At 43.9% G+C, this 23244-nt stretch overlaps 1 protein-coding gene and 1 pseudogene across 2 annotated transcripts in view; one reads left to right on the top strand and one right to left on the bottom strand.

Annotated features, from left to right (window-relative positions):
• The window catches only part of APBB1IP (amyloid beta precursor protein binding family B member 1 interacting protein), a 108639-nt gene extending 92629 nt beyond the window's left edge, over positions 1-16010 (top strand). For both annotated transcript variants that reach the window (XM_066385537.1, XM_066385536.1), the window contains exons 12-15: positions 4067-4165; positions 5710-5824; positions 10519-10622; positions 15115-16010. In XM_066385537.1, the coding sequence (XP_066241634.1) occupies positions 4067-4165; positions 5710-5824; positions 10519-10622; positions 15115-15633 (837 nt within the window). In that variant the 3' untranslated portion in view covers positions 15634-16010. The remainder of the gene's footprint in view (positions 1-4066; positions 4166-5709; positions 5825-10518; positions 10623-15114) is intronic.
• Positions 16011-19967: 3957 nt separating this feature from the next.
• The window catches only part of LOC136406552 (protein adenylyltransferase SelO-like), a 32873-nt pseudogene continuing 29596 nt past the window's right edge, over positions 19968-23244 (bottom strand).

Genomic DNA, 23244 nt, shown 5'->3' with positions numbered 1-23244 from the left:
ACTCGGACGCCGTCCTTGTGTCCTGGGCTGACAGCTGCACACGCACTCGGACGCCGTCCTTGTGTCCCGGGCTGATAGCTGCACACGCACTCGGACGCCGTCCTTGTGTCCCGGGCTGACAGCTGCACACGCACTCGGACGCCGTCCTTGTGTCCCGGGCTGATAGCTGCACACGCACTCGGACGCCGTCCTTGTGTCCCGGGCTGACAGCTGCATGGCGCTCTCGGATGCCGTCCTTGTGTCCCGGGCTGACAGCTGCACGGTGCTCTCTCTGCCGTCATCGTCACCGAGCCATTTTCTTTCCGTGTGCCTGTGTTTGGCCTCCTCTTCTTACAAGGCCACCAGTCAACAAAGATTCTGTTTCAATCTCAACAGATCTTTGGAGGGAACACAAATGAACCCATAATGCCCAGCAGCTTTCCCAACTAGGAAGAGAAATCGGCCCTGCAGGCCCCCTTCTCTTTCCCCGCCCAGTCCTGTCACCGAGTCCTGGCGTCCCCTCAGAGAGAGCTCTCATCCCGCCCTCTCCTGTTTGTTCCTCCTCCGCTCCCACGCCCACCTTCCATGTGGCCACCAGTCCAGCCTGTGTCACTCTACCATTTTATAGTGTCTGATGACCCACTGCCCAGAGGACACGTCCAGATGCTAGGCTGCCGCAAAGCCCTGGACTCTGACTTCGATCCAATTTATTTTCTGCCTCTTCTTTCCTTGGCTCCAGGTCTTAGCCACTCAGAATTTCTAGATGATCATTAAATATATTTCAGTAGTCTATCACTTCTTCCAAAGAGCTTTTCTCAGCCTTTGTTTTCAAACTTTTACTATGAAAGTTACCATGTCATAGAGTAACCATGTGTCTGCCCAGCAACAACCCCAGGCGCTCCTTCCTAACTATGGTGTGTGACTCTCTTACTCATCACTTTATTTGCCTAGAGGTTGGTAGATTTCCTAGCACCCAGAGGTGTTTGTTGAATCGTGGGGCCTTGGTTCTGCCACTCTCTTTAGACTTGGACAAATGGCTGACCCTCTCTGGCACTTGCTTTCCTCATGTGTCAGTTTAGGGGATCTGTGAGTTCCCTTGTAGAGTCATGTTCTGCAATTGCCCGACCCCGTGTTCTGTGCTGAGCTTCTCTCTTTTTATGGTCAGAAACAATCAAAATAACTGTGGCAGAATCTGGCCCGTGGCACTGAACCAGCATTTTTCTTTAACTGCTTTGCAAATAAGTTTTCAACAAAAGGTTCCACTAGGCAGTAAACCCCTTAGCAAGGCCCCATAACATGACTTGAGAAACAGCACAGTGACTTGCTATATGTGTCTTGGGAGCTAAGGGGTTTTCTGTGTTAACAAGGGAGCCAGGAAGGAGCCTGGTGCGCACAAGGTAGCTCATATTAGGAACATAAAATCTGAGGATTGCAAGAGACTTTCAAGGTCATCTGATGCTTAATTGTGCAATATTTGTTCCTAGTGTACACGTGGTGTAAGGAAATCAGTGAGACCCACCCCATTCATGTTGGAGAGGATGAACCAAGACCTGTATAATTGTTGCCTCATCATAGGAGCCACTGTTAGAACTCAAGTTCAAGAGTTCTTGCCCCTTACTTATGCTCAAAAGCCAAATGTTTAAGGGAATGACCACGTTTCACTGTTTGGATGAAATTGTTTATTGTGCTGTTTACGTGGCCACCTCTACACAGATAGTTTCTTCGTACATTTCATTGCAAACACAACGCAAGTTACAGTCTGCTCCTGGGCTCTCACATGACAGGCACCAAAAACATAAACACACAAATAATCCCAAATTTTTAATATATGTCGAACTTTTTAATTCCTCAAAGATAATAATAATAATAATAGCTGCTTTCTAAGAACAATTATGAACAGGCAATTGCTGAAGAGACCCATGTTTACCCTGTTACGTGACAGAGCAAAAACGTTGTTGTCAGTTGAGGAGCTGTGTATCTGGTGCTGAAAGAGGACTTTGGTTTGGCTTTGTGAGCTTCATTACTGACGAGAGTACTTCAGGCGTTTGTGGAATGTTACAGTCCATCTAGGGAATGAGTCCTCCACTTAGTGTACTTTTCATCAAAATATGACCTTCTGATTAATTAATATAACAAATCCTTTTGTGCTCTTGGGCCACAATATCTGAGTTGATAGACAGTTTCAATTTTTAGGGACTCCAAAGAGGATACTTAGTTTGGGTAACATTTGCAAAAATAAAATCTAACGTTCAGAATTAATGAGGAAGCGTTGGACCCCATACCCCAATAACACAATGTTGTTACCCAGTCAAAACACATTCAAAAGTGTGCGCTGCCATCTGCCGGCCAGCATGGAAAGCTACAGGTCACATGCAGGAGCCTAACATGGAGCTCAGCAGAGAGGGGAGCCTTGGTACTGAAATAAATAAGAACTGATGGTTCTTCCAAGTCTGAGGGCTGTGGGACCTCAATAAAGGAAACAGTTTATATCAAGATAAAAATATAAAAGTAGACTTTCTTCAATTGGCTCAAAGGCCAAAAGGAGGAATTCTTTATAATTTCTGCATTTTTCTGAGGCATCTTTAGAGTCTGGAATTTTGGCTTCATAACTTGATACAAATGTATAAATTCTCTGGGTGGGATAAGAGATTGCAAGGTTCTAGTGAATCATGGGGTAAAATATATAGTAACTTCTCTGAGCTCAGTTTTCTCATTTGTGAAACCAAAAATTACTAACCTCTCACCCAGCTCTCAGAGTCTCCATGGGTCTTGTTATCTGTTCTGGGCACAGCCAACACCACCTACTCTTGCCGGCTGGGTCATTGGAAAGATCAGCAAGGTGACTGGTCCAGATGGCGCTTCTCAGATTTGAACTTAGGTTCAAGGTACAATGTCCTTGGCTTAGATCAACTTTGAAAATAGCCATTTCTTTGAAGGTCGGTGATAAAGCCAGAAGCACAAGTGAAGCGGGGAGGTCAGTGCAATACCCTCCGAGAGACAGGGCTGGCTTCACTTGTTGCTACCTTCTGAGGGGGCCGCCAGCTCTGCTGGCATTCCATGTCGCACTCAGTGCCACCAGGAGTTCTGTACTTATCCTTGCAGGATTAAGGAACTCACCTGGGAAATGAGGGGGGAGGTGGTAGCATGTGTGTGCACACACAAAATGATTACGGTGGGAAATTATTCCTCTGCATCATAAAGCTTATGAAAAATTATAATGACCCATGGAAATTCACGTGGTACACATCGTAGAACCTAGATTTGATTGCCTGCCTCTTGCCTTATGGCCATAAGACTTCTGGCTGAACAGGAATTCTTGCACTTGTTTATTTTTTAACAATTATTTCCACCTCTGAACTGGAATACTGACCAGGCACCAGCCTTCGGGTTAGTACTGGCCGGGCAGAGGGTGGTCTTCAGCAGTGAATGACAGACATGGATCCAGACACAGAGACACAAGGCAGTCCTTACAAAAGCACTGAAGATTTGGAAACACAAATATGAGGTGATCTGTGTGACCAGGGACTGTGTCCCTCTCTCCCTTCATGCCTGCCCATGTCATTGTCCTCACTGACTTAGTGCAACACCCAACATCGCTCCATTTGAGAATAGAATTGTCCCTTCTCTGGGCCATCCATCCAGAGGCCAAAGGGCTTATTTTAGGTGGGAGATGACAGTTAAGAAAGGATAATTCCCAGTAACAGAAATAATGCTAGGATTGACTGGAAGTCAAAAAAACATTACTAATTCTCTGATGTAAGAATTACATTGGGTAAGTTCTCTAATCTGATAAATGGAGAAATGTCCCAGATTTCATAAACCCTTTCCAAATTTAGCACATTTTATAAGTATCCCTCTTTCCTAATCCTAAAATAGTTCCCAGTAATTTTTGTAACTACCTCAGGAAATCACATGCATAGTTAGAGTTTTAAATATTTTTAAATATTATAGAACTGTATACCTGAAACCTATATTTTATTAACCAATGTCACTCCAATAAATTCAATAAAAATGTTTTTAAAATGGTTTGGAAAGGCACTCACGAATGAGGAATTTATAAATGGTCTCTGACTTGACCTTTTTCTAGCATCCCCAAATTCAGAAGGAGTCCCAGTACATCAAATACCTCTGCTGTGATGACGAAAGAACTCTAGACCAGTGGGTCACGGGAATAAGGATCGCAAAGGTGAGTGAGCATTTGGACTCCACCCTACCTTGAATTTAAATTTGCCAGCTGGGTTCCTGGCCCGGGTCCAGTCTTTGTGCTCCTTCTTAATAGGTCAATGCCATTAATGAGTCAGTGCCACCGACATTATTGTATTTATTTGCCTGTTGGGTTTTTTAAATAGGCATGAAGGATAGAAACATGGACCTCTCCAGGGACTGAAGAATCAAGGGTTCACTTTGACATGAGACTTTTCAGATCTTTATTTACTCGTGGAGAGCATTGCAAGTGTAATGTGTAATGAAGAAACATGAGGTGTAATTACATACACAAGGTGTAGAATTACATAAAGACCTCTGTAATCAGAAGTGAGTGGCTAACACTCTCCTCTGATGTCTAGGTAGAGGTATTAACTGTCTCTACAAATCTGGAAAGTTATTTAACACATGAAAAAACAATTTGTGAATTTGTTATTAAAATACTGATACCATTGACCCTGGAAAAACCCAGGGCTTAGAAGAGCCAACCCTAGCACAGCTGAAAACCTCGAGTGTAAATTTTGACTTCACCAAAACTTTACTAATAGCCTGCCTGGTGACCAGAATCATCACTAACATAAACAACCCATTAACATGTGTTTTATATATTATATGTATTATATACTGATTCATACCATAAAGCTAGAGAAAAATGGTACTGTATTAAGAAAATCACTTCCAACAATATAGATGGACCTGGAGAACATTATGCTAAGTGAAATAAGTAAATCAGAAAAAGCTGCCTGACCAGACAGTTGCACAATGGATAAAGTGTCAGCCTTGGATGCTGAGGACCCAGGTTCGAAACCCCAAGGTCGCAGGCTTGAGCGCAGGCTCCTCTGGCTTCAGTGCAGGCTCACCAGCTTGAGCGCAAGGTCGCTGGCTTGAGCGCGGGATCATAAACGTGACCCCATGGTCACTGGCTTGATCAAGGGGTCACTGGCTCAGCTGGAGCCCCCCCATTTAAGGCACATGTGAGAATGCAATCATTGAACAACAAAAGTGCTGCAACTACAAGTTGATGCTTCTCATCTCTCTCCCTTGCTGTCTGTCTCTCTCTGTTTCTCTTCCCCTCACTAAAAAGAAGAGAAAAAACTAAGAACTATATGACCTTACATATAGGTGGGATCTAAAACTGCCACTCATGGACATAGATAAAACTGAAGTGGTGTGGAGGGAGGGGGAGAGGGGAGGGGAGTAAAGGGGGACAAATATGTGGTGACGGAAAGTGATTTGACTTTAGGTGATGAGCACACAACGCAATCAATAGTTCAAATGCTATAGAAATGTTTACCTGAAAAAATATAAAATAAAATCATAAGGAAGAAAAAATACATTTACAGTATTTATAGAAAAAAATCTGTATATAAGTGAACCTGTGCAGTTCAAACCCTTGTTCAAGGGTCAACTATATTAAAAAAACTTGGGAAAAAAATAAAGAGTAGTCATGAATATATATATTGCAATGGAGTGAAGAATTTGGGATAAATGGGTGACTTTGTTGCTTCTGTCGTGTTTCCTCCCTAGTATGGAAAGACTCTCTATGATAACTACCAGCGGGCTGTGGCCAGGGCCAGGCTGGCCTCTCGGTGGATGAACCTGGGCTCTGTCAACGCGGCTCCCACAGCTCCGCCTCCCACAGGTACCACGCAGAGCAGAAATTCTGACACCTGCTCAAGCTCCAAGCTCCTGTTCCAACTTACCCAACACATTTTATAAAAACAGAATTTGGTAGACAGTACAGAATGCATTTCTCTTCTGATGGTCAGGACCCAAGATCTACACACATACATACCTGTATCTGTTCCTTTGTAAGTGACTTTTTGCAAGATTTTGACCCTTTTTTAATGATGTGCTTGTGGATAAGACAGTGATCACCACTCTAGGGTGAGCTGGAAGGGAGCTGTGTCTCATCAGAGTACAAATGTTATATTTGTCCAAGCATCATTAGTCCCCAACAGACTGCCCACACTGAGGACAAGATCATTCTCTGACGTTTTGCCTCAGTGACATCATAGCTAGTGACATCATAGCTTGTACCCAATCCTAGACATCACATTTTAAGGGTAGCATTTTGGCTACTTGTTTGCATGTTTAAGGAGGACAGGACATTGAGGGATGAGGTAGGTAGGTGCCATGTGCCACATCACAAGAGCCCTGCAGCTATAAGTTATTATCCCCACACCACATGGAGAAAACCGATGCTGGAACAAACTAGTATCTAGTCTCTTCTCCCTGGCTGAGCTGTAATTCAAACACATTTCTCTTTATAAGAAAATAATGGTTGAAAGAACTGGAACCAACCATTCGTGGCAGTAGAGTTCTGGTCATTTAGGTGGTCATATTGAATGCCAACATTTATGTTCTTTGCTGCTTCAAAGGCTAAAAGCAGCTTGAATGTGGAAGTTGCGGGGAGGTCAATTTGACCCAACATTTAAAGATACTTTTACTAGCAGTGTCCAATCTGGCCACTCTACGAACGGTGAGTTTCCTAGAAGTGTTGATGCCAAGCTGTTCTCTGCAGAGCACTTACCACAGTTTGCAATTCTCAGTTGTCATTCGTGTGTTCCGTGCCTCTGTCCTCCACCAGGCTGCCAGTCTCAAACGGACAAAAACATTTTCTGCTGTTTTGTTTTGTGTTCCCAGGGTTTACAAGCCTGGCATATAGTAAGTATTTGTTGAGTTAGTGAGTGAAAGGTTGCTGAGACTGACTGGGTTCTGGGTTTCAGTGACCGTAGAAGGAGTCTAATTTTATCAACCTTCGATGTGGAGGGTGAAACATGACTGTCAAGTTTCTCTTTCCCAAGATGGCGTCACTCTCTGGGGTGAGGTATCCTGGGGCATTTCTCTCAGGGCACTGGCCCCCTTTCCAGTGGAGACTGCCGTCCCTGTCTAGGGCAGATACTGTAGCCTGAAACAGTGGAGGGTTTCAAATAATTCACTAACTGATCCTCTGCCCTAATGACTGTCTTAGTATAAAAAAAGATATACCAAAAGGTAGTTAATTATTTCATACACTTAATACTTAAATAAGAACAACAGGTACACAAAACTAGATTATGAGAAAGAGTTTAAAATATTAAAAAAATATGAAATAATACCTGACAAAAAACAATAAAACTGTATTTAAGATATTTCCATATTGCTCCTTGATCGGCGTCCTCATTTGCAAATTTTCTCCCCGATGGACGGAATGAGCATTACTACGGGCACTTAGAATATGCTGTCGCACAGATGAACATTAAAAAAGAGTAAGGAGCCTGACCTGTGGTGGCACAGTGGATAAAGCGTCGACCTGGAAATGCTGAGGTCGCCGGTTCGAAACCCTGGGCTTGCCTGGTCAAGGGGCATATGGGAGTTGATGCTTCCAGCTCCTCCCCCCTGTCTCTCTCTCCTCTCTCTCTGTCTCTCTGTCTCTCTCTCTCTCTTCCCCTCTCTCTCCTCTCTAAAATGAATAAATAAAATAAAATTTAAAAAAAAAAAAAAAAAAAAAAAAAAGAGTAAGGAATGTAAATTTGTGGTTTCCACATTGGACGACTGCCCAGGCACCCACCTTAGAGAGAACCCTGATTACAAGTGCCATTTTAACAACTGATTCGCCAAAGTCAACAAAAAATTAGGTATCGGTTCTGCTCAACTGGTGCAAACCAGCTGAATCCCACCACTGGCCTGGACTCACACTCACTGAGGGTGAGCCATAGATTCTAAGTTCTTTGGCATTGAGGGAACTCTAGGATCCCTTTCCTTCCCAGACAGCCAAAAAAAAACCCTTTTTCTCTTGAGTCTTTTTCTCTGAAATTAGGATCACTTGCTTTAGTAAACGGTTGTATTTCTTACCAAGTCTTGTAACTTTCCTAGTTATCTCCCACAAGTATCACTCTACCTCTTATGAAGCTGATTCATCACCTATTTAATTATGTGCTGAGCTGCTTTACAACAATTGGGACACCTTGAGGATATCAGCCATTTCCCAGAATTAAGCCGCTAGTGTGTTGTTCAACCATACTGGTGCCCAGACAGGTTCCGTGGCTCTGTCAGGAAGTGCAGGTCCGTCCACGAGGAAGAGCCACACTCACGTCCGGCCTCAGCAGAGTTGCTTTTGGCATAAGTTGTATACGTTCAGCTCACAAACCATCTTCTGTGGTTCAATGAAGGCTGTGTCTGGTCTCCAGCCTCAGTTTCTGACACAGCTTCAGTAGCCCGTGGAATTTCCTGAGTGATGGAGGTGTCTTTGTTATGCTAAGAGGTGACTCAGGGTGGGCTATAGAATGAGGGCTGGTCACTGGAAAAAAAAAAGCACCTGATTAGAGGGTTAAAACCTTTTGCTGTCTGACCTCCCTTCCTGTCTGTCTTTTTTTCATGCACACACTAAAAAAAAGAACAAGTTCGGGTGACAGACACTGACATGAGGGACATCTTGTGAGGGTTGAGCCCTCAGACCTGTGCCGTCTGATGCTGACTCTGGGTGGTCCTGCAGAATTGAATTTCCATCTACTTTTGAATTTCACCCAAGTTCCACTTGGGGTGGAAATGGAACACTGTACTCTCCCTGCCAGGGCCTTCATTCTGTGTATTTGCCAGAGGTCATGGGGGGTGGGGATGTTGTGAGGTGCTGTTATAGTAGGGTACCCACAGAGCCCATATCCAGCTATAGGCATCCCTCTGGGGAGTTCCCAAGAAAAAGAGTTATATACACAGGAACACAAAAATAGAATTCTACCTCTTGGTTAGCTGGGCTAGCATACATAATTCCTAACTCAAGTCTCTCTGGTGGGATAAACTAGAGCTCGTGCTCTAAATACAAAGCCTGAAACGGACATCCCTCTTTCCCAAGTCTCAGTCTTAACACCAGCCTCAGCCAAAGGCAACTACAATGCCAGTCATTTAAAGAGGAAGAGGAAGAGAAAAAGGGGAGTAACGGAGGAGGATAGGATGAAGGGAGAAAGGAAGAGGACAAAAGTGGCTGCCCATACCCCACAGAGATGCTGCCCGCTAGTAAATATGGAGGGGAAGGAGGGGAGAGGGAAGGAGGAACGAGACTCTAGGATGGGGAGAGGGGCTGGAACATCTTTTCCTCCTAGAGGGCTGTCCACACAGTAGACATTGATTCCACACATTAGTGGCCATCAACCACAGATGGGCCCTAATACTGCCTGTCAATCTTACTACATTTCTCTAGACCAGTTTCTCTAGACTGTGACTCCCAGAAAACACTGGCAACATCTAATAGCATTTCTGGATGTCATACTTTGTCATCTAACGTGGAGAGGGTAGGGATGCTGCCTCTACTACAATGCACGGGACAGCCCACATACACAAAGAGCTTTCTAGTCCCAAATGTCAATCATGTTGAAGAATCCTGTTCCAGTCAATATAGTGTTGGCCCTGGCCGGTTGGCTCAGCGGTAGAGCGTCGACCTGGTGTGCGGGGGGACCCGGGTTCGATTCCCGGCCAGGGCACATAGGAGAAGCGCCCATTTGCTTCTCCACCCCCCCCCCCTCCTTCCTCTCTGTCTCTCTCTTCCCCTCCCACAGCCAAGGCTCCATTGGAGCAAAGATGGCCCGGGCGCTGGGGATGGCTCCTTGGCCTCTGCCCCAGGCGCTAGAGTGGCTCTGGTTGCAGCAGAGCGACACCCCGGGGGGGCAGAGCATCACCCCCTGGTGGACAGAGCGTCGCCCCTGGTGGGCGTGCCGGGTGGATCCCGGTCGGGCGCATGCGGGAGTCTGTCTCTCCCCGTTTCCAGCTTCAGAAAAATACAAAAAAAAAAAATATATATATATATATATATAGCGTTTTAGTTTTCCTAATTGTTTTAGGTGTTCTTCACTCTCCTCAAGCTCCCAACCCCCAACTCCTTTAGTCTCATCAGAAGAAATGGAGCCATCAGAAGGGAACTTCTTTAACTTCCCACCACCAACCCCAACAAGTCACCTGCACCGATCCTGCCGTGTTGGTTACGGCACCTCCTGACAAGGGCCACCTCTTCCATGCATGCTCTGGTCCCCTATTCTTACACCAACAGGTGTACTGTGGTACAACTCTGACCCCACAGGCTAAGGACACAGTCCCCACCAAGGCTGCCCTTCTTCAGATGCCAACCATACTTCAGGAGTCCCCAGGCCACCTACACTTTTGTTCTCCTGGCTACACTTTCCTGAACCATTCACTGAATCTCACAAAGTGCTGACCTAAAACCTCAGATTTTGCGCAAGGCTCTAGTTAACCAGACCATACCCATGAACCCCTCTTTTGCACTGGAGATATAAACTGCTCTATAGTTTCAGATGAGCTTTCAAGAATGTTGAAATGTCTTCCCCACTCTTCTTGTCTTCTCAGGACTTACATCAGGCACCGCCCAGGCCAACGGTCAGATCCCGCAAGCTGCACGCTCCGTGAGTGCCGTTCTCGGAGAGGCCCAGAGACACGGTGACACAACTAAGGTAGGCCAGCAAGTAACTGGCACAGTTCTACCAAAGTCACCTGGAAACCCATGTCCTAAACCATCAGCGGTGTTCTCACAATGGCTCTTTTAAAAAGAGAAAATCAGGGTGGGGGGAAGAGAGACAAATACAGTGACAGAAAATGATTGGTCTTTGGGTGATGGGTATACTGTACAACATAATCAACTGTTCAGATGCTATATAAATGTTTATCTGAAACCTGTGTACTCTTGTTGATCATCGTCACCCTGTTAAATTTAACTTTCCATCACTATAACTTCATTTAGGTAATTGCCTTATTACTTTTTTTTTTATCTTAAAATTATACAGGCTAGAATAGGAAGTTAAAACCAACTATTGCCATACTGCTTTGGGAAAATATAAGATGTTTATTTTAGTGCTGAGAATTGGTAACTATTTTTAATTTGGCTACATTTATTTGACTGAAGTGATTTTCTGGGTTGAGACAAGTGCCTTTAGCACTCTCTAAGTGGCTCCTGAATTTTAGCCTTTGGAATTTTCTACTTATTTTTTCTGGACAAATTAGAGCAACCAGTTAGTCAGAAGCCCTAGATTAAATGCTTACAGAGCCCCAAACCCAGATTGGAAGACTACTACTGAAAGGATTTCACTATAAAATGTGCATTTTCTATTTTTCTCTTACTGCTCTACATACATCCTCAGGGTGGTGGAGAAAAAAACACATTTAAAAATAATATCCAAATTGGTGTAACATTCTCTATAACTCTTTTTGTTGTTGTTTTTGGTAAAAAAGATTATAGAGATTCATTAAAATTCTTTTCCAAGTGATAGGAGGGGAGATAGACAGACTCACGCATGCGCCCTGACCGGGACCTGCCCAGCAACCGCCATCTGGGGCCGATGTTCTGCCTGTCTGGTACCATGCTCACAACCGAGCTATTTTTAGCAGCTGAGGCACGCTTCCGAATCCTTCTGCATGGAGCCATCCTCAGCACCCAGCCGAGGGACTGGAACCAATCCAGCCATGGCTGCAGGAGGAGAAGAAAAAGAGAGAGAGAGAGAGAGAGAGAAGGGGGGTGGTGGAGAAGCAGATGGGCACTTCTCCTGTGTGCACTGACTGGGAATCAAACCTGGGACATCCAAACACCGGGCCAATGCTCTACCACTGAGCCAACTGGCCAGGGCCTAATGAAGATTCATTCAAATCTATCTAAAAACAACTAAAAGCTGGAATTTAGTTACTAGCCCAATTGCTCACATGTTAGTTTACTATAGAAATTTCCTTGAATACCTGCCATGTGTGATTCAAAACAACCTCAAATAATTGCACCTTCAGAAAGTTTTCATTTCATTTCTGCCTTTTATTCTGTCCATCAGCCAGTGGAGGAAACAACTAAATCTTGTATTTATTAAACTTCTTATAAATTTTGCAAACCATTGTAGACTTGAAAGTTGTTTTGACAGTCTCACCATGCAGTGTGCTCTCAGCTACTATTTTCATGGTTCCTATGATGCCAGCTGGAAGCACACGTTTTAAAATGCTGAAAGCAATAAAAAGGATCACAGGATAGAATCACTTAACTACGTGGGCACACCGATTTGCCCAGCTGCTTGTTCACAAGTTTTTAAAAAATACATCACCAATTAGCGTATCACATTAAGCAAATAAAGAAAATAAAGCAGAAACTCTATCATAAGGCACTTTCTTAGGGAAAAACAAAAATCCTTCTAAATGAATTTTTTAGTGGTAAGAGGTTATTAAGCAAAGAAAGAAAGAAAATGAAAGCCTGATTTAATGTAAATTGCTATGATAATTGTCCCTAAAGCAGAAGGATTCGGTTCAGCTGCCTGAAATTTGCGGGAAATTTGCATTATATAAATACAATTTATTATTTTTTATTCTACCCATTGACAGATGAAGGACTATGCTTTTTTTAGCCTTTGGCCCAGTGTGATGTTCTGGTTCCTACCAATGGCACATGCATCCCGATTTTTCTGTTCAGAACCTGTCACATTTATTTCATCTGATCTCATCATAGCCATGAGACAGTTAATAATAAGGGATATTAATTAGCCAGCTGGCTTTCAACACAGCCAAGAAAAGGTAAATTCTTGAAACTATAGAACAGGTGTGCACATTCCTGCTCCACCCACCACCACATCTCCTGAAGCTTTTGTAGGAGGGAACAAGCATTTCATTGTCTCCTCCCTCAAAACCCAGTCCTGGGGAAAGGAAACACGTGCTGAAGGAAACGTTCTCTGTCAGGAGAGACAGGCTTTCTGCTGAGGTTCACGCAGAGGTTACTGCAGCCCAGAGAGAGCTAGCCTTTCTTTTCCCCGTCCACCTTCTTGGTGCTTATCAACATAGGACATTTGTGATTTGAGGAAGATTTCGGGACGCTCCTTAACCACCTCTCTGCCACTGAGGTATGGGTACAAGGGCAAAATATACTGCTCACAAAAATTAGGGGATATTTCAAAATGAATATGAAGCGATTAAAAAAAGCATTTGACTTTTTTTATTAAACAAGTACATCAGAAAAGCAAACGACAAGTTGAAGAAAGTTGTTCAAATATGCAGATGAGATGCAAAACCAACTTTTATTTCATTGGTGAAAATGAATACAGCCTTTCACTGTACAAAAGGCTGAAAGTACCAGAGTATCTGCATGTCCCTGATCTTGAAAGTGCACATCCTGCCATTTCCCAGCCCTTGCAATGCCCCTGCAACACGATTTGCCTGAATGCAAAGCCTGGAGAGTCATAGGATGTCTTGAAGCTGATTAAACACAGACAGTGGCAACAGCACTTGGAACATTCCAAAGTGTGATTAGCAAACTGTGGAATCGCTTTCAAGAGACTGGCACAGTACGAAGAAGACAAGGGCAGGTTCACCCATCTGCCACAACAGCAAGAGATGACTGAGACTTGACCTTATTGGCAAGAAGGAACAGGCCCAGCAATGCAACAGAGCTGCGGGGACAGTTTCTTGCTGCCACTAGATGATGGATATGCACCCAGACAGTCCGAAATCAGCTCCATCATGTTGGACTGCAGGCTGGGCGACCAATGGTAGGCATTCTGTTATCTGCTGAACACCGTAGAACCCACAGAGGGTGGGCTGATGAGCATCGTCGTTGGACCTGTGATGAGTGGTCAACTGTCCTCTTCTCTGATGAGTCACGGTTCAGTCTGCAGCCTGACAATCATCGTGTTCTGATCTGGTGCGAACAAGGAACATGGGAGAATCTACATTTCACGCGATAAAGGGACTGCTTCAGTGGTGGTGAAATCATGGTGTGGGCTGGCATCAGCACTGATGGTCGTACCAACCACGTCATCAGAAACAGATTGCTGACTGCTGTCAGATATCGAGATGAGGTCCTGCACCCTATAGTGGTACCCTGTGCTGGAGCTGTTGGAGACAACTTTCTTTTCATGGACAATAATGCCAGACCCCACCGTGTTTATCTTGTCAACAACGTGCTTCAGGAGGCAGGAATCGAACGCATGGACTGGCCTTCACGTTCTCCAGACCTGAATCCCATTGAACGTGCTGGGAGGCACTGGGAACACGTCTGGCAAACCGTCCAATGCCTCCCACAACACTTCTTGAGCTGAAAGTTGCGCTGGAGCAAGAGTGGCAGAGGATCCCACAGGAACTGCTGGACAGTCTGATCCTGTCCTGCCCCATGGCTGTCAGTGTGTTTTGGCAGTCTTGGGTGACCATACACCCTACTGAACAGTCAATATGTGGCACTCTGGTCCATTCTGACATGCTTCTGTTCACCCCACCGATATGTCACTTGCTACTCAATCACGATAACTAAGGTTGCATCTCATTTGCATAATCAAATAACTTTCTTTGACTTGTCGTTTGCTTTTCTGATGTTCTTCTTTAATTAAAAAAAATCAAATGCTTCTTTTTATTGCTTCATATTCATTTTTAAATATCCCCTAATTTTTGTGAGCAGTGTAATTGTATAGACACCTGCTCCTGACTACCGAGCACAACCAGCTCAATTCAGATGGAAAGAAATGTTATGGGTGCATATGCTGGCGACCTGGGGGCTTTTTGGGAAACCAAGGCATAAGTGGGACTTGCAGGAGAACAGGTTTGCTTCCATCCTGAGTTCCTTAAGCAACTTCTCTACTAGGTAACCCCTGTCCCACTAAAGCGCTTTTAAAGGTAACAGTGGTCCTGAGGAGATTCGCATAGAGTCTAAATATACCATACAAATCCTTGAATAGTGCAGTCTTCCATTTACATGGGTCCTGGTATGTTAGTGCCCCGGGGAATAATGGCAAAGGCCTCTTGGAGTCATTCTTCAATCCCAGAGCAGCTATGAGCTCGTCAGCCACCTCCGGGGCTCAGGGACTGGGGGGGGGGGGGTAGGGAAGGGGGGGAGATAGGGGCAGACTGTGCCTCAGTCCGCCAGATCTCACAAGGTGGGATTGGGAATGTCATCTATGTGGCTGTGTAAATAATGCTGCTGTGGCTCTGTTGAAGGACGGGAAGCCAGCCCTTGTGAACCACGACTCAGGAGCGCCCAGGGCCCATCACCCTGCGAAGTCCAGCCTGCCTCCACCCCCACCCGTGCGGCGGTCCTCAGACACTAGCGGCAGCCCAGTGATCCCGCCCAAGGCCAAGGGCACCGCCTTCCCAGCCCCACCAGATGACTTTCTGCCACCACCCCCGCCACCCCCTCCTCTGGAGGACGAAGAGCTCCCACCACCACCCCTGGATTTTAACGAAGAGCCGCCCGACTTCGTGCCTCCCCCTCCGCCTTCGGTCGCTGGGGATTTGGGGTACTTGCCACCCCCGCCTCCACCCCCACCTGCCCTTGCCCCAGAATCCGAATCCGAATGCGCAAGGCCACCGCCCATTGCCGTCAAAAGACGTCCCATTCCCCCAAAGAGGCAAGAGAACCTAGGACCACCCAGCGGGGGAGGGGGTGGGGGCGGGGAGCAGGATTTCATGTCAGATCTCATGAAAGCTTTGCAGAAGAAGAGAGGCAACGCGTCCTGAGGGAGACACACAGGCATCTTTATGTGATAGGTAGAAACCTTCCTAACCTCAGGTGCATTTTTGCTACTTTGTTTCTGCAACATCTGGGTCATTTGGGATAACATACCGAAGTATTCAGACAGGGAGTGATGTAAAAACGTTTCACTGCTGCTTAAGTACATTCACAACCATTACACCTAACAGAATTTAGAGTATCTGCCTAAATGTACATATCTTTCCTGTGATTGCCACTAAGTGGAATTTCTCTGGCCTGCCAAGTTAACCAAAATGACATTTTATGTTCATTTATGATGTTCAGAAGCATCAAATTAATAAAAATTTGAAATTGTTTCCTGAAGATGTTGTTTCTAGAACTATCAGTGTGCAATTCTAATGCAATGTCCATACTTTTTATAATACACTTGATCTTTTCAAAACCCTCTGCCTTCTAAAGTCTTGCATGTAGTTTCCATCTTAAACTCCATGACTTTCAGAATTTTCAGAAAAAGCAAAGAGGAAAATTCTCTAAAAGAGAACATTGGCCCCTGGTGAGTAAAGGGTCATTCCTTGTCCAGTCTTTCATCGCAGAACCCTGACAAAAGAGGTACTGGGACCCTCCCTGTGGATCAGGAAGACTCAAGAGGAATAGGACCTGAGCATTGGGATGGGGAGAGGGACAGGTGGTTGTCACAGGCTTCCACGAAGACCCAAAAAGTGTCACTTCAAACATATTTCCAACTTAGAGAAGAAATCGTGTCTGACTGTGTTTGACCTAGACCCCACAGAGCTGATGGCAGCCACGTCTAACTTCTCTTCACAACACAGCCTTCCTTTTCAGGGGACAAACTAGAAATAGTATTGGGTTTTGATCCATTCTGATCATTTGTCTCTTAATCGGTGTGTGTAAGGCCAGTAGTCTCGGCTATCACAGCCGCCACCTGGCATGTGCAGGTTCTCATTTGATTCAGATAGATGGTAATGAAACTGCAGAGCCAAGATATGGTGGGTCATAGCTTTTATTCTAGCCTTGCAACTGGCAGGCGAGTAAAAACAAATACACAGGGCACCAAAACCCACTCACATGTTCTCTGGTTCCACAACCAAGAGAATCTTTCCGGTTTTTCCTGGAATCAAGGGCTCCCAGCAGTTCTCAGCAGAGCTCACAAAGCCCCTCACCTCTGTTCCCCTTCAGCACCTGGCCATCATGGCTGCTTCCTCTGCAACAATGTGGTCTCTTCAAAAACTGACCTCCTAGCTCCTCCCTCTTCCTTCTTCTTAAAACCTTTTGGTGGGAAACCTCTCCTCCAGCACACATTAGCATAACCAAGCCCCTTCCCAAGCAGGAAGGTAATTAACAGTATCACCTGGGCAACACAATCACATGGTCAGTGGCCACCATTTTTAAAAGCAAAAGTGAGCAAAACCAAATAACACAAATTTTACAAACTTATTTGCCCAACAGTGTGTTTAGACCACTGATGTTTAAAGGGGTCATTGGTATCACTGGATTAATATCTGCCGTATTTGTTACTGTTTTCTACTAGTTTGCCCTTGTTCCTTGTTCCTATATTTGTCCTCTGCTCTTTTTCTGCCTTTAGTGGTTTTGAGTGAACATTTTATGTGATTCTATTTTCTTTCCTTTTTTAGCACATCAATAATAGTTTTTTTGTTTTACTTTGCTAGTCATTGATTCCAGGGATAAGGTAAGAAATAGGATGAACCTGGAACCTCTTATCACACAGGAAAACAAGGAAGTTAGCAAAAACTTCTAGAAGCATATCCAAAGCAGCCAATATGAATAGAACCTCACTGGCCAAACACGGGGTACTTTATACCTCTGTAAGGATAATAAATGCACTTATATAACATATAAAATATGCTGAAACTCAAAAGTTCATACTGACACTAACAATCAGGCCCAGCGCTTGTCTTTGGGAGGCCTGCCTGGGAACCCACTCATTTGCCTTTCTGTATCTCAGGATAACCAAATAACCAACGACAGAAAGTGTTCCTCTCTAGATTCCCTAATAACTGACTGATAGGATCAGATGATCATCAATTGCAACTGTATTGAGTCAGTGGGTTAAGGTGCTGCTTGCCAATGGCTATTGATACTTTACTAAAAGAGACCTAGTGGAGATGCACAACATTTGCTTCTTAATGCCAAATATTTCTACCAAATAAATCAAATCTGAATCTGAATCAAGCTCTAGATTTGCAGAAACACTGGGGACATAGCAACACGATACACCACAGAGATGTCACCAGCAAGATGCAGACTGGGGAACACCACAAAATATAGTACCTGGTTTTCACCAAAACAAATCACAAAATTGCAAGAAAAGAAGACATAGGTGACTGTAGCCAGATATCAAAAGTAATTTTTATCATCTAATTCTAATGTACAGACTTATTTGGATCCCAATGCAAATAAACAACTAAAAAACAATAAGGGTGGCAATAACATAAAACAATAGGGAGAATTTAAAAACTGGCTATTCCATTTCATGCATGAGGGAGTTAGTTGTTAATTTTGTTAAGGTGATGATGGTATTGTGTACATGTGTTTTAAATCATTAATGTTTGGAGATGCATACAGAAATATAAATGAAACGATGGGAATTTTAAAATACTTTGAGATATACAAATTATACCTCAATTAAAACAGTAACTAAACCTGACTAGGCAGTAACACAGTGGATAGAGCGTCGGACTGGGACTCGAAGGACCCAGGTGTGAAACCCCGAGGTCGCCAGCTTAAGCGCAGGCTCATCTGGTTTGAGCAAGGCTCGCCAGCTTGAGCTTAAGGTTGCTGGCTTGAGCAAGGGGTCACTGGTTTGGCTGGGCTCCTCCCTCCCCCCTAGTCAAGGCACATATGAGAAAGCAATCAATGAACAACTAAGGTGCCGCAACGAAGAATTGATGCTTCTCATATCTCTCCCTTCCTGTCTGTCTGTCCCTATCTCTCCCTCTTTCTGTCTCTCTCTCTGTCTCTATCACACAAAAAAAGAACTAACTAGGGACAAGGGGGGAGTGTATAGGAGTGTAGATGAAGCAAGATTGGACATGCATTGATAGTAAGCTAGTTGAATGATAAACAAGATTCATTAAACTATATGCTCTTTGGTAAATAAGAATTAGTATAATACACAAAAAAGCTGTAGGAGTACAATTAAATTATTATTCTTTTTTTTTTTTTTTTTTCTTTTTTTTTCTTTTTCATTTTTCTGAAGCTGGAAACAGGGAGTGACAGTCAGACAGACTCCCGCATGCGCCCAACCGGGATCCACCCGGCACGCCCACCAGGGGCGGTGCTCTGCCCCCCAGGGGGCGATGCTCTGCCCATCCTGGGCGTCGCCATATTGCGACCAGAGCCACTCTAGCGCCTGAGGCAGAGGCCACAGAGCCATGCCCAGCGCCCGGGCCATCTTTGCTCCAATGGAGCCTTGGCTGCGGGAGGGGAAGAGAGAGACAGAGAGGAAAGCGCGGCGGAGGGGTGGAGAAGCAAATGGGCGCTTCTCCTATTTGCCCTGGCCGGGAATCGAACCCGGGTCCTCCGCACGCTAGGCCGACGCTCTACCGCTGAGCCAACCGGCCAGGGCAAAATTATTATTCTTATTAGATGCGCCCCCAAGGTACTTGGTACATAGTAAGTACAAGATGAATTACAAGTTATTAAAACATTGTCAAGATTTTTTAAACCCTGGCTGATTGGCTCAGTGGTAGAGTGTTGGCCTGGCATGTGGAAGTCCCAGATTCGATTCCTGATCAGGGCACACAGAAGAAACAACCATCTGCTTCTCCACCCCTCCTCCCACCTCTCTATCTCTCTCTTTCTTTCCCTCCCACAACCATGGGTCAAATGGTTCAAGCAAAGTTGACCCTGGGTCCTGAAGATGGCTCCATGGTCTCGCCTCAGGTTCTAAAATAGCTTGGTTGCAGAGCAACGGAGCAGCAGCTTGACAGGCAGAGCATCGCCTGGTAGGGGCTTGCCGGGTGGATCCTGGTTGGGGTGCATGTGGGAGTCTGTCTCTGCCTTCCTACCTCTCACTTAATTTAAAAAAAAATTTTTTAGTTCTTGAGAATAACTTATAGTTTACCAAAAACATGTTATTATTCTATTAAAGTTATTAATTAGAACAAAAATGATCACACCAATGTTCTAAAGAATAGGTCCAGTTTATTTAGCTAAAGGTATTTTTATATATAATCATTATTATGAGATTCAGTGTTGTCATCAAAATGTAGATGACCTGAATCAAGCTCTAGATTTACAGAAACTTTAGAATTTATCAAACTGATTATTTTATGTCAAGTTAAATGAGAGAAGTAATCTTTCATGTATTTTTTCCAAATTAAGACGAGCAGCTCACTCTGAGCTCTCTAGCCCAGGGAGGAGTAGGAGAGGCACAGCCTGCTTTCTCGACAGCGGAATGCTTCTGGAAAGGACGCCGCAGAATTGCTGGAGAAGACGGACCTGGTGAACGATTTCAGTAGATAAATACAGACTTTCTTCCTCAGGATCATTATTACTTTTCTAATTTTCTAAAACAACAAGGAAAGTTTTAAATTTGCTTGAAAATGTTCACACATTTTACATTGTACTAAAACTTCAACTATAGCTGTTACTTAAAATTTCTATTCTTCCACAGAAAGTTTCTTAAGTGCTAGTTTTGTGCTAACACAGGAGAGTGAATATGTGTCACAAAGACTACATATGTATCTGACAATTTTAAGATTCACAGCATTAAGAGGATTGTAATTTTCTAAAATATTTACAAAAAAATAAAATAATGTCAATAATTTGCAGTCTTTCCAAATCAAGGGGATTGATTCCAGCTTATGCTGCCTCCTCATTTGCAATTTTGCCCCATGGTAATAAACTCAGACATCAAAAAACACACCTCTTTAATAAATAATTCCAGGATTAAAATGTCTATTTTTATCCAGTTACAAAAGAACTAAGTCATGAGGATGTAATTCACAGAATGGTGACTCTAGTTAATAATACTGTATTGCAAATTTGAAAGTTGTTAGAGAGTAAATCTTAAAAGTCCTCATCCCAAGAAAGAAATGGGTTTTTGAAATCATGTATGGTGATAGATATTAACTAGACTTATTGTAGTGATCAGTTTATGATATGTATAAATGTCAAATCATTATGTTGTACACTTGAAACTAATATATTGTTATATGTCAACTCTATTTCAATTAAAACATTTTTCCAGTGGTTCTATCACTTACTTAGATATTATTTAGGAAATGCCTAGTTCTGATATAAAAGATTACATAATTATCTATAATAAGAGAGTAAAGCCAAGAGATCAAACAGAGTACATTACTATATTACCAATACTCTAAATAAGAAGATTGCACCATCATCAATCTTAGAACCGCTCTTACCTTCTCGGGCACTTTCTTTACACATCCTTTTATTAAAGTCAGTTTTAGACCTATCTAATCCCACCTACTAGTTTACAAGCTCCCTGAACCAATTTTTATACTTCTCCACAGTGCCTCACATACAGTAGATTCTCAAGAAACCTTTGAAGCAAGAAGGTAAACACAAGTTGTATATGTAAAGGGCTTCATGTAAAAGGTTCAACAAAATCTTCCCTGCCTGAGAACAAAGCCCTTAGGTAACATTCTAGGTCTTTTCCCTGGTAGCCTGATGAGATGGTGTGTCAACTGTATCCCCACACAGCACTGCTTCTGACTGAGAAGCAGCCTCAGGCCCGGGGAGCCCTGTAGATGCCTGACAGATGACTCGGGCTGTCCTAAGGGTGGTGACTCTCCAGGCAGGTCTCTTGTGGGGACATTGGAAACCACACCTATGGCCTTGTTACAAGAGGTATTAGTTTCTGTGGAACGTGAAGCTTTTTTTTAAATCGTTATTGAGTTTATTGGGGTGACATTAGTTCATAAAATTATATAGCTTTCAAGAGTACAGTTCTATCACACATCATCTATATATTGGATTGTGTGTTCATCCAAAGTCAAGTCTCCTTCCACCACCATTTATCCCCCTTTACTCTCTTCTACCTCCCCAAAATCCCATTTCCCTCTGGTAATCACCATATTGTTCTGTGTCTATGAGTTGTTTTTATTTTTCTTAATCTCTTCACTTTTTTCACCCAGACACTAACACCCTGCACTCTGACAGCTGTCAGTCTGTTCTGTCTCTATGAATCTGTTTCTTTTTTTCTTTTTTTTTCTCAGTTAGAGTCTATACATAACTAAGATCATATGGTACTTGTCTTTCTCTGGCTTACTTCACTTAGCATAATAATCTCTAGATCCATCCATGCTGTTGCAACAGGTTAGATTTCTTTCTTTTTAGGCCAAGTAGTATTCCATTGTGTATATGTACCACAACTTCTTTTATACACTCATCCACTGATGGGCACTTGGGCTGTATCCAGATCTTGACTGTCATCAATAAATCAACAAGTGCTGGCGAGGATGTGGAGAAAAGGGAACACTCGTGCACTGCTGGTGGGAATGCAGACTGGTGCAGCCACTGTGGAAAACAGTATGGAGATTCCTCAAGAAATTAAAAATGAAACTGCCTTTTGACCCAGAAATTCCACTTTGGGAATATATCCAAAGAAACCCAAAACACTGATTCAAGAGAATATGTGCACCCCTATGTTCACTGCAGTGTTATTTACAATAGCCAAGATTTGGAATATGAGCCTCTTACACCTGGGCTGTCCCTGCATCTTCACAGAGTGGCTCTCATCCCTCACGCCGGCGCTGTACCACCACGCCCTCCTGCTGGTGTGGACTGCTGCCAGAGCTCCTGCCAACGAGGAGCCTGACGCTGCCCTGGTCATAAGCCATGTCTCTGTCTACCCTTCTGAGTCGAGTGGGGCCAAGAGCAGCCTGTGATAGTGTTGTGAGCCTGCATGTTTAGTTGAACTTAGGAAGACACCCCCCCACCCAGAGAGGGCACTGCATCATTACTCAAATATACTTCTGAGAAAGGGAAGAAACAAAAAGGAGGAAAGAAAAGGAGAAACAAGCCAACAAATTTACTAAACAAAGCAGCTTGGATTGCTTTACCCAAAGATAAGTGCTGGGTTATCTCCCTTCTGTTTTTCCTTAGTACTATAAAATGATCATATTTAAGAATATTTTATTTTCTAAAATGAAAGCCTAGAGTTGTCAGGCTAATTAAACTACTGAAATAAAAATTAATGCAAGTTCTGCCTGACTGGTATTGGTGTAGTGGATAGAATGTCAGCCTGGGATATAGAGGTCCCAGGTTCGAAACCCCGAAGTCACCGCCTTGAGTGAGGAGTCGCCAGCTCGAGCATGGGATCATCAATATGATCCCAAGGTCACCGGCTAGAACCCAAAGGTCTCTGGCTTGAGTCCAAGGTTGCTGGCTTGAGCAAGGGGTCACTGGCCTGGCTGGAGCCCCCCTGGTCAAGGCACATATGAGAAACAATCAATGAACAACTAAAGTGAAGCAACTACAAGTTGATGCTTCTCATCTCTCTCCCTTCTTGTCTCTAGAGCGTCAGCCTCGCATGTGAATATCCTGGGTTTAATTTCCAGTCAGGGAACACAGAAAAAGCAACCATCTGCTTCTCCACCCTCCTCCCCTCCCTTCTCTCTCTATCTCTC

The sequence above is a fragment of the Saccopteryx leptura genome, chromosome 5 (genome assembly GCF_036850995.1).
Source record: "Saccopteryx leptura isolate mSacLep1 chromosome 5, mSacLep1_pri_phased_curated, whole genome shotgun sequence".
Lineage (NCBI taxonomy): Eukaryota > Metazoa > Chordata > Mammalia > Chiroptera > Emballonuridae > Saccopteryx > Saccopteryx leptura.
The sequence above is the reverse complement of the archived record's forward strand: the minus strand, read 5'-3'. Positions and strand labels throughout refer to the sequence as shown.